Consider the following 12360-nt stretch of genomic DNA (forward strand, 5'->3'; position numbering starts at 1 on the left):
TCAAAAAACAAGACACAAATTCCCCACATGGCACTCATAACTACACAACAAGAGTCATATTTAAATTTGAACGAGAAATAATAGGTGTCCCCATAAAACCATTGCACTAGGGGAAAGGTACTAGTAGTGGACATAGCTAACTTCGCGCCAATAGAACTCTCAAATCCTACGTCGGATTTCACTTTTTTTTTTTGGTTGTCCCCGTATACGACTTAACTGCTAATAACTAAGGATCCGGTTTCTGGGTAGTGACAATGCACACTGTGGAAATCGTTACGTGCCGAAAGGTCAAAAAGTGGTCATTTCAAAGTGTCTACCCATACATGAACTCCTTTGCACCAAAAGTAGATAACTCAAAATTTGCAAGTAGTAGTAGCCCATTTGTGCACCACTACTTGCCCATTTGTTCACCACTATTGAGACATTTATGCAAAATTATCTACTATTGGTACATGTGATATTCATTAATGAACTTTCCATTATCAATTTGTTGGGCTCCTTTGCAATCTAATAGAGAAGTTGGATTGACAAAAAAGTATCCACTATTGGTACCCATCCCTGGCCTTCCTCTAACACCATTGCTTGAGGAACAAGCAATGGGGGAAAAGCAAAAAAGGGGTAAACTTCACCGGTTTGAAAAATAAAAACCGAAACGTGGGCAGTGGAATGCAAATACAGTTTTTGAGGGTTTTAGAAGGGTTTATATCAGAAGCAGAAGAAGCGGTAAAATTTTGAAGGGTATCAGCATCAGTGATGTCTGCACAAAAGGCATTGACGAGATTGGCGACAGCAGCCATTAGCATAGGCGCAGGGTTGAGCCTGCTAAACACCTCGCTCTATACCGTAGATGGAGGGCACAGGGCCGTTCTGTTTGACAGGTTTAGAGGCGTCCTTGACCAGAGCGTGGGCGAAGGTACACATTTCTTGGTGCCTGTTCTGCAGAAGCCCTTTATTTTCGAGATCCGGACGAAGCCCCGCACAATTAGCACTGTGACAGGCACTAAGGATCTCCAGATGGTGAATATTTCCCTGAGGCTGCTCGCCAGACCGGACGTGGCTGCCCTGCCCGACATATTCCAGCGCCTCGGCCTCGACTACGACGAGCGTGTATTGCCCTCCATTGGCAATGAGGTTTTGAAGGCCGTGGTAGCGCAGTTCAACGCGGACCAGCTGCTCACCGACCGCCCCTATGTCTCTGCCATGGTGAGGGAGGCCCTAGTTCGCCGCGCTAAGGACTTTAATATTTTGCTCGATGATGTCGCCATTACGCACCTTTCTTATGGACCGGAGTTCTCCCGGGCGGTGGAGCAGAAGCAGGTGGCGCAGCAGGAGGCAGAGCGGTCGAGGTTTGTGGTGGCCAAGGCCGAGCAGGAGAGGAGAGCGGCGGTCATTAGGGCAGAGGGGGAAAGCCAAGCGGCTACGCTTATTTCGGATGCCACCGCCGCTGCAGGTTTGGGTTTAATTCAGCTGCGTCGCATCGAGGCGGCCAAGGAAATCGCCGCAACGCTCTCCAGGTCTTCCAATGTTGTCTACTTGCCTCCTGGTGGCCCTTCCAGCAATTTGCTTTTGGGGTTGAACGCGGGTAAATAGGTACACCGTGTCGATCTTTTTCTATAAATGCTCTGATGAAAACACAATTTGAGTAAAGGCGGATTATGTTTCGAGATAGCCTTTATTATTGGGAATCCGATTGATTTTCCTGATTAGTATAGGTCTTTCAAAGGTCAATTAATAATTTTGATGAATAAAGGTGAATTGTTAATATATTTTGATATTTCTGATGAGTAATGTTCAAATTGATATTTTGAACGAGTAAATGTGAATTCTGTTTCATGCTAGTTTTGATGTACATCTTTAATGTGCAGTAGGGTTTTACTGTGATTAAAGATGGATTATCAATATCGTCGGACAAGTAAATGTGAATTCTCTTTCTTGCTAGTTTCTAGTTAGATGTTTACGGGATATGTGCAACAAGGTTTTACTGTGACTAATGGTGGGTTATAGAACAAACAATATTTCTTATGATTAAAGCTTCGATCAATATTTTTGACAAATGTGAATTCTCTTGCCTGCTACTTTTTGTTTAAATGCTAATCATGTAATATGCTTTGAGATTTTGTTGTGATTTAAGATGGATTATAAAGCAATCAATATTTCTGATGATTAAAGGTCTTTCAAAGTTTAGTCAATAGTTTGGATGAATGAAGGTGAGTTGTATTTGCTGCTTGATTTTTATTTACATGCATGATGTTAAATGCAGGTGAAAGTTTTGCTGTGATGTAAGGTGGACTATAAAATAATTAATATTTCTGATAAGTAAAGGTGAATAATGTTTTCAGCTAATGCTTATTTTTTTTAACAAACCAATCAATGTTTCTGACGAGTAAAGGTGAATTGTATTTTTGGCTAGTTATTATATGCATGCTTATCAAACAATGGGTGCAAAGCTTTTATTATGATTAAAGGTTGATTGAATTTTCAACTGGTAAGTTCCTTTGACAAATCAATCAATAGTTGAATTTCTGATGAGTAAGGGTGAATTGCATTTTCCATTGGTTTTTATTTACTTGCTTATAATACGATGGGGGCAAAGTATTTATCATGATTTTAAGGTGGATCGTATTTTTACCTGGCTTAGTTTCTAACGATGGAGAAAAAGGTTTTAATATTTATCATTCAAATTATCTCTTAAGTAGCCCCAGTTGTTTATTCTAATAAGTTTTTTGTACTCAGTTTTAGTTACTGTGATGTACCCTTTTTGTTGACATCAAATATTAAATGGGATTAGCCTATTACTGACCCTCGTAGGCTAATAAAATTGAATAGAGGGTCCTTTGAGGGATGCAGCTTCTCCAGTGGTTAGAGTTTTGTAGGTTTGGCTTTCGTTCGGCTTCATTTGGACTCCGTATGCATTACTTACTATTTATAGTAAGTTAGAGATGTTAGAGATGTACCCTTGCTATTTTTAGTAAAGGGGTATGGTTGTATGTAGCTTCATCATGTCAGCTCCCAGTTCAGATGAAGTTCAAAAAGGATGAGTAATAATGGAGATATTAATGTTTATTTAGTTTAAATAAACATTAATGGTTCTAAGCTTATATTATTAAGTTATAATATAAACTTTATAATATAACTTAAGTGAGGGTCGAGGTATCATAAGTTGGGGCCATTGGAATTAATTAATTAGACTCTCAAATCAAGGTAATTATTAAATGATAAAGTGCATCTAATTTTATTATCATTTAATGAGCAAAGGAGAAATCGAACTTGTGAGGGAAATATATATTGTCTTTAAGAACTCGAACCTGATGGTGAATTATGCATTTTGATACTTGAGAAGTTTGAGAGAGGAAGAAACCAGGGTTTCAACCTTTGCACTTTGGAGAGTGTAAATTCTTCAAAGTTAGGGCATCTGAGGTGCTGAAATAATCACTAATATTTGCCAATCCATGGAATGTTGAGCTGATTAATGAATTTCATCTCCAAGTTGCAAGATCAGATTGGAGGAAACTTTGCCAATGCATTGTCATTATTTATTTTGGAAGCTGCTACAATACCCACGTCTACAGTACCCGTGTGAACAGTGTCTCGCTACAGTACCTTGCCAATTTTGTGGAGACCAAATTGGAGATGTTTGTTCAGATTTATGATGAAGATTGAATAAGGAGCCTTTGGCTGCTTCTTCTACATTCTGCAAACTCCTGTAGCCGCCTTCATCACCTTCAGATTGGGGTTGATTGATATTCCAGGTCTGCTCTTAAATATACATTTGTTGCCTGTGGTAATGAGTCTAAGACTTGCTGTTGTTATTTGAGGCTGTCATGTAGGGATCCCAGTCATTGTATGTTCAGAAAAAAACGCATCTCTTATTGCTGTTACAGTCCCAATTCATATTTCTGGGTGATATTCAGGTTGCCTGTGAGTCTTAGCAACAAAGGGGTATCCAGTAGATGGCTGTCATAGTCTATGATGCATAGAAATGTTCCTTACATGTATTGCCGTGTGCATAAATGCCTTGTTGGGTCATCAATGCAAGCTACAGGAATGTTAAGGTCTGATATCAAAATCTGAGACTCACTGTCATTGCAATTAGTCCTAACCTTATTCAGAAATTAGTAGATTTTATGCTAATAAAATCTTGTAGTGTTGCTATGGAAGAATTGTAATAACCATGAGGGGCTAGGAGACTATATTAATGGTCCTAGCTGCTGTAACCACCATATCAATAGAGATTGAAGACATTTCTGAACTTGTGCATTGCTGATGAATAATTCTGAGTACACTAAATTGCAAATAAAAAACCAAATCATTAAAAAACACAAACATTTGCAAGTTGGAGGTTGTATAACCCTTACTGCAGTGGTATCAGAGCGGTTTCCTGCCAACTTGTTGGTAGATTGATTCAGCTAGTTAATCATGGTTACTTCAAGTACCTAGAATCAATGGGACCAGAATATGAAGCAAGTGTATTTCTCATAGGAAAAGTTAAAACAAAACCAGAAGAAGCTGGATGAAGTGATTTCACACCCTGCAAAACTTGATAGAATTGTTCGGTATATGACATCTATTTTTAAGGGGAAGGAGAAACAAGAGGACTTTATAGGGGAAGTATCTAGAAACCTCTGTAATGAATTTCTAGCAACTTGTGACCAGCATACAGCTGAACCTATGGCGAGCAAAAATCAGATTTACATGGGGAAAGATGTTGGGCACAAGACACTTCATGATGACTCCAAGAGTGAAGAGGAGCAAGAGCAAAAAAATAGGATAAAATTTGAAGTGGGTGATGATGATTCCCTTCATGATTCCTTTGGGGCTGATGTTAAATGCACTCACGAAAATCCAGAGGCAAAAGTAACAGGTGAAGTGTGGACCAGCAGTATTGAGACCGGGTCTATTTCAGTTTATCTTCACCCAGTTGAGGTTACAAAAGGAAGAAAGGAAGAAACAGTGGATTCTACAGGACAGGGTTGCATGAGTCTCCTAGTTGGTGACATGGAGGTTATAATTGGGGGCTCTTTTGATACTCCTAAGAGTGAACTTACTTCTCTACATGAGGTTAGCGATTCACCATCCACTGAGTCTACTTTTTGGAGTGTTGATGAGGAGTTTGGGTTGGGAACTACTGCTGCTCTAGTACCAAACCAGCAAGAGGACACTTTAGAAGAATATTTTGATGAGAGTCAAGCTCTCCTTTGGCAGCCCACAACTTCTACTAATGAATTTTCCTTGTTCTGTAAGTCTGATTTGGAGAGCCAACTTAAGGTTGGTGAAGATAAGATTGTTACAGCATTGTCCCATTTTGATCAATTCCGCAAGATGGTGGAAACTCATCTATGGAAGGTCCAACTTGAAGGGAGATATAGAGGCGTTGAGGAGGTTTCATCTATCTCTGATTGCAAGCATTTAAGACAGCCATGGAGATTATAAAAAATAATTATTTAACTCTTTTTTCCGATAGAGATCACCTACTTGAATTGGGTGTTATATATTTTGATGCATTGAGGACGAAGGAAGAAGAAGTAGACTCACTTACTAATGAGGTCAGGAATACTAAGGAAACCCTAGAGGCTACCTTAGTGGCACTTCGGCTAGCTGAAAATCAGATTGTTGAGCTTAATCAGAAATCAAATTTGTCACTCTACTTCAGGTCAACAATCAAATGTAACTATTGAGGAGGACCAACAGGTAACCGAAGTTGATGAACTCCGGGTGGGTGAGATGGTACATGAAGGTTTCGTGAACAACAAAGAGATAGATGCATATGAGCATGATGCTGATTGTAAATCAGCTGTCTCACATTACGACACAAATGGTAGCTTTGAAGTTAAGACTTTAACATGGAGTGCAAATCAGTTTCATCGGGTTGAACCTCTTGCTGTAGTCTATGAAAATGTGTATCCAGAGGTGGAGGCGGTAACACAAGCCATGGGCCAAGTTGATAGGATTGCCACACTTGTTGATTATCTCATACAACTTTGGTCTCAAGATGGAGTTTCCATGACAAGCTTACAAACCATTAGGCATGCATTAGGAAGGATTAAAGCAGATATCTCGGTGTTACTTCTTGATATCGATCATGCCTCTTCATGTGATGAACAAGATGAATCATACTATATTGTGACATGATTCTGAGAGTGCAATATACAGTGGTACCAGTAATTCTACTATCACTGAGGTTGTCATTGATGATAGCACATGGGTTGGTCGGAATGAGCATGATTCATATACATTTGATAGGCCGATTGTGTTTAGTGATGAACCATTAACTGAGGTTGGTGCCTTTTATCGCAACTATACAGTGAGGAACGCTCATCATTTTTCTTTTGATCCACATGTGGATGACTTGATGTTGCGTAGGTGTGGATTGGCTCAAGGATTATATCATCTCTTGTGGGATGGAGGATCGCCATCTACAAAAGATGGGACTAGAGGCTGCAAGTACTTGATTCAGATGGTTGTAGGAAATTATTTGCAGGGACACCAGTCAGTTTTCCATCATACTGATGTGTATCCGACAGGGTTGGTCACTCTTATATCACCGAGATTTTGTACGGATACATGGTTATAGGGTGATTATGGTGTTAGTAGCTCCAAGCTAGATTATTTGCCGTGTCATCACATCTGTGGGAGTCTAGCAGAGGTGAGAGATAGTTGTGGAGTTGCAGATACCTTCAGGAATTTGTATCTCTTTATCGAAGATGGATGTGAGTGCAGTTTGCTTTGGGACCCGAGTGATGACAGGGTTAACACTGTAGTTTGGGTGGGTTCCATTGGTTGGCTTCACCACTTTTGGCATGGTGAAGATGAGATCAAAGTTGAGCAACAAGAGTTTGAGGATCTACTTGGCATGCTTCTATTTGAGGTTTGGGATCTTTTGGGTGCATCGGGATTTCAGACAGAGCTTACAAAGGAATTTATGGGTGTGCACATGATGTCGAACATGTACATTTTCACATTTGACCCTCATGTATGTGATTTGTTTCAGATGTATAGTTCAGTGGCACATGTGATGGCCAGTTTGTATGACAACATACCTTGTGCCAAGTTTGGTAGCAACCAAGATCAGTGTTATGAGTTGCCTCCACTCGAGACTCTTACTCCAATGACACCAGATGGCGGGGATGAGTTGATTCAGCAGGTTCAGCTTGATGTGTCAGGGTTACAGGAGTCATTTGTTGATAGCAGGGGCATTGTGCAGGTCTTCACTTGGGATCCAGGTGGAGGAGTCTATTTGTCGACGAGATTGCTTGGGGACAAGCAATTCCAGGAGGGGCGGACTGTGATGTCCCCTTTTTGTTGACATCAGATATTCAATGGGATTAGCCTATTACTGACCCTCGTAGGCTAATAAGATTGAATAGAGGGTCCTTTGAGGGATGCAACTTCTCTAGTGGTCAGAGTTTTGTAGGTTTGGCTTTCGCTCGGCTTCATTTGGACTCCGTATGCATTACTTACCATTTATAGTAAGTTAGAGATGGACCCCTGCTATTTTTAGTAAAGGGGTATGGTTGTATGCAGCTTCATCATGTCAGCTCCCAGTTCAGACGACGTTCAAAAAGGATGAGTAATGATGGAGATATTAATGTTTATTTAGTTTAAATAAACATTAATGGTTCTAAGCTTATATTATTAAGTTATAATATAAACTTTATATTATAACTTAAGTGAGGGTTGAGGTATCATAAGTTGGGGCCATTGGAATTAATTAATTAGACTCTCAAATCAAGGTAATTATTAAATGATAAAGTGCATCTAATTTTATTATCATTTAATACCATTTAATGAGCAAAGGAGAAATCGAACTTGTGAGGGAAATATATATAGTCTTTAAGAACTCGAACTTGATGGTGAATTATGCATTTTGATACTTGAGAAGTTTGAGAGAGGAAGAAACCAGGGTTTCAAACTTTGCACTTTGGAGAGCATAAATTGTTCGAAGTTAGGGCATCTGAGGTGCTGAAATAATCACTGATATTTGCCATTGGGAGTGACTTCATTCAGGGTCACTATTTATGCACAAATTGAAGAAGAATCCATGGAATGTCGAGCTGATTAATTAATTTCATCTCCAAGTTGAAAGATCAGATTGGAGGAAACTTTGCCAATGCATTGTCATTTATTTTGGAAGCTGCTACAGTACCCGCGTCTACAGTACCCCGCGTGAACAGTGTCGCGCTACAGTACCTTGCCAATTTTGTGGTCTTTGTGGAGACCAAATTGGAGATGTTCGTTCAGATTTATGATGAAGATTGACTAAGGAGTCTTTGGATGCTTCTTCTACATTCTGCAAACCCCTGTAGCCGCCTTCATCACCTTCAGATTGGGGTCAATTGATATTCCAGGTTTGCCCTTAAATATACATTTGTTGCCTGTGAAGTACATGTTTTATTTGCAGAAAACTGTTTAGTAACGAGTCTAAGACTTGCTGTTGTTATTTGAGGCTGCTATGTAGGGATCCCAGTCATTGTATGTTCAGAAAAAAACGCATCTCTTATTGCTTTTACAGTCCCAATTCATATTTCTGGGTAATATTCAGGTCGCCTCTGTGAGTCTTAGCAACAAAGGGGTATCCAGCAGATGGCTGTCATAGTCTATGATGCATAGAAATGTTCCTTACATGTATTGCTGTGTGCGTAAATGCCTTGTTGGGTCATCAATGCAAGCTACAGGAATGTTAAGGTCTGATATCAAAATCTGAGACTCACTGTCATTGCAATCAGTCCTAACCTTATTCAGAAATTAGTAGATTTTATGCTAATAAAATCTTGTAGTGTTGCTATGGAAGAATTGTAATAACCATGAGGGGCTAGGAGACTATATTAATGGTCCTAGCTGCTGTAACCACCATATTAATAGAGATTGAAGACATTTCTGAACTTGTGCATTGCTGATGAATAATTCTGAGTACACTAAATTGCAAATCAAAAACTAAATCATTCAAAAACACAAACATTTGCAAGTTGGAGGTTGGATAACCTGTAATGGTTACTACAGTTACATCCTTATTGTGTGCTATATATGGGTGGATGCATTTTTATGATTTAAGATGTATATGTTTCAACTAGTTTTGCTTTTTACACTGTGGAAGAAGTTTTTATTATTCAAATTATTTCTTCATTTTCTCTTCCTTCCTATTCTAATATGTTGGTTGTCTTCATAGTTTCGATACCCTAGATGTGCCATAAAATATGAACTAATCAATCCAGAAGAGTAGGAAGGCTGGTATGTGTTGAAGTTAAGAATTTTCTCACAAGGGATTAACTGTAAAGAAAAAATGATATGTAGGCAAGTATTCTTTTGAAACAATCCCCATTTCCCTGTTATATGCTATTTTCCTGTTCAAATATTATTTTCTGAATTTTGAGGGTACTTGTAGGCTGTTATTTTTTTATTCAAATGTAATTTCAAACGTTATTTTTGGGATTTTGTGGGTTCTTCCAGGTGTTCCCCTTCTGCATTCCAGCTTTCAAGGAGAAGGTACGGTTAGTTAATACATTTCTGTATTAAAGCATCTAACCATGTTGTAGCCATGGTTTATGACATACTTTGATATAATAATATGTTGTGTTGAATATTTTTTTTGTAAACACTAATTTTGAAAGTGATGTCAATAACTTTTTTGTAATGATATGTGACCCTTAACTTTTCAAATGCCATCACAACTAATAGAACCCCATAAGGTATGTAGTGCGTTATAATTTTCTGCCATTGGGTTGAGCTCATAACCAAGCTACAAGTAAACCAAAAAACAAAAGGATTTTGTCTATCCTTAAACTGTATAATAATATTCTCAAATTAGAAATGTTGAATAATTATTATGTTAGATACCAGAAATTTTAATGTTGTAGAGATTGAATATTTAGGAATTGTCAAAACTAAGAGCTCAATAGTTGCTACAGTCCTTACGTCACCACATTTATCTTTCATTAAAATTAATCAGTAGTGATGGTATCCAAGAAGGCCCTTTGGATACCTAATTGCAGAACTTAAAATATATTAGTACTATACTAATGTGTTCTACTGATGAGCTGTAAAAGGTGGTTTTTAGAAAACATTTTCAAGGACCTTCACATTTCACTAATTTACAAGAGTTGCCACAATGGGAGGAAGAAACCAATGTTTTCAAATTCAAACTCATTCATGTGAATCATGTTTTAAGGCTTTTCATCTTGTTTGGTACACACAACTGCATGAGACTTTCAGAGCCTAGTATTCCATCAAGAGCAATTGTCGGTTCCCTTTATACATTTGGAGTTCAATTCAATTGTATCAAACGAGATTATTGTGCTGGGATGAATTCCAGGAGCTCCTGAATTTCAAGTAGTTGTCACTGCTTAGTTCAAATAGTTTAGTAAAAGTCATATAGAAAGTTGCATGCTTGAGAATTTAACGAGTTTGATCTATTGATTGCAAGTGTGAGATCAGCCATTCTACCGTAATCTAAACTGATTGAGTGTATTGCTTTATAAGCACTTGTTTTGTATACAACATATTAGAGTTCTATACAATTCTTTGAAATGTGTTGGCTGATGAAAATTTCAATTACCATTGCAATTTGGCCTTGTAATGTTTTTGTTTTCCTTTGGGATTCACTTTATAGGTTTATTTGTACGCATCACAGCAGATCATCTGTGCCTTTATAATTAGGTAGACACATAATGCTTATGTATCAGACTGACTGGAAATGCACTACTTGCAATTTGAAAATGTATGTATGCATAAGAGCATTCATTGCAAGAAAGGAACATTGCCAAGAAATAAATATGATCCATTATTTCACCAATCTAATGCAAGAAGGGATTCACAGTATTAGGTTAAACCTTCCAATAATAAAATGCAAGACAACATATAAACTAAGCAAACCTTGAAGGTGGCTTCAGGGGCATGAACGTACACTTTGAGTGAAATCTGTTGATGCAAAATGAAGTTAAATGGTTCATGGATGCAGGTTGTTTGCCAATTCAAAGAATAACCTGTTTGTTTTTCTGAAGTGAATATCTGAACATTAATTTCTTGAGGAGGTAGGTGGACTAAATGCTTCTAGTTAGTATATATCTTTCTCTCATTTAGGTGATGCAGCCTTCTAGGAAAACCAGGACGAGCTAGTTAGCATTGATTTTACATTCCGAAAATGTTTGACCCGCCCCAGAACTTGCATATGGTCCACAAAATCTTCAAGAACAGGGCAAAGTTGTTTTTCCAAAGTGAATATCTGAACATTAATCTCTTGAGGAGGTAGGTGGACTATATGCTTCTAGTTGGTATGTCTCTTTCTCTCATTGAGGTGACGCAGCCTTCTTGGAAAACCAGGATGAGCTAGCTAGCATTGATTTACATTCTAAAAATGTTTGACCTGCCCCAGAACTTGCATATAGTCCACAAAATCTTCAAGAACAGGGTAAAGTTTAAATATTGGTCAAAACCTTTGCAGTTGGCCTCTCCTCCATGGTTGCTATGTCTTGTTTCCATAAAGCGAACCTTGAATATTTTTGGTGGACATGCCATCAAGCATAGGACTTTAATCATGTTGTGCAGAGGTGAGCCAAGTGATCATATCAAATGGCAATTTAAAATTTGAGTCTAAAAAATCATCTGCATTTGATCTAAAACATAACCAATGAATATATGTTGGTTAAGTTCAAATGGTTGCTTTTTTTCTTTGGTCTTTTGCATCAATTGTGCTGGGAAGTAATTCTGCATTAGATAAGTCCTATTAGGATGGTGCATTTTTCTAATTATCTTAGAAAAATTTTCATACCTGATATGGTTACAAGAACATTGAGTCTGAGTAGCAGTATTATTATACATACAAGCATTTGTTGCTACACTACATTTCTAAGACGAGCTTGGCAAAACGAAATGAGTATATGATGAAATTTCAAGCACATGCAAACATGAAATGAGTTTAAACCTTTCAAGGATTTCATCACTATGTTAGGAAATTTGCCGCAACTATTTAAGAAAACTCTATTAACAATGCAGACCAATATTCCATCGTTCTGCACAACCTCAGAAACACTATGCGATGCAGACCAATATTCTGTAAAACGTTTGGCAGCACTTCAGAAACACTATGTAATGAGCTCTCTTATGGCAGATAATTTTCTCTTCAAAAGAGTCAAAATTTGTCAATCTTAAGCTAGATAAGGCAGTTATGCTAGGACATAGTTTCGTCAGCTAGTATATCAATTTGGGGTTTGCATAAAATAACAACATTTGCTTAAGATAAAAATAATTCATAAGTGTTAAGGATTCTAAAATAATGTAATGATATAAAGAATCACGAGGAATTGTTGTGATGTACTAGTATGTGTTAGATTCAGCAATTCCTTTCATCCATGTTTTTTTACAAGTAAT

The 12360-nt window shown here is 37.9% G+C and overlaps 1 protein-coding gene across 1 annotated transcript; it reads left to right on the top strand.

The window, feature by feature from the left end:
• The first annotated feature begins 552 nt into the window (after nt 1–552).
• LOC131040428 (prohibitin-3, mitochondrial) lies at nt 553–1838 on the top strand. Its single transcript, XM_057973329.2, has one exon. The coding sequence runs from the start codon at nt 754–756 to the stop codon at nt 1588–1590; it is 837 nt and encodes a 278-aa protein (XP_057829312.1). The 5' UTR covers nt 553–753; the 3' UTR covers nt 1591–1838.
• The last annotated feature ends 10522 nt before the right edge of the window (nt 1839–12360 follow it).

This window comes from Cryptomeria japonica, chromosome 10, assembly GCF_030272615.1.
Source record: "Cryptomeria japonica chromosome 10, Sugi_1.0, whole genome shotgun sequence".
NCBI lineage: Eukaryota > Viridiplantae > Streptophyta > Pinopsida > Cupressales > Cupressaceae > Cryptomeria > Cryptomeria japonica.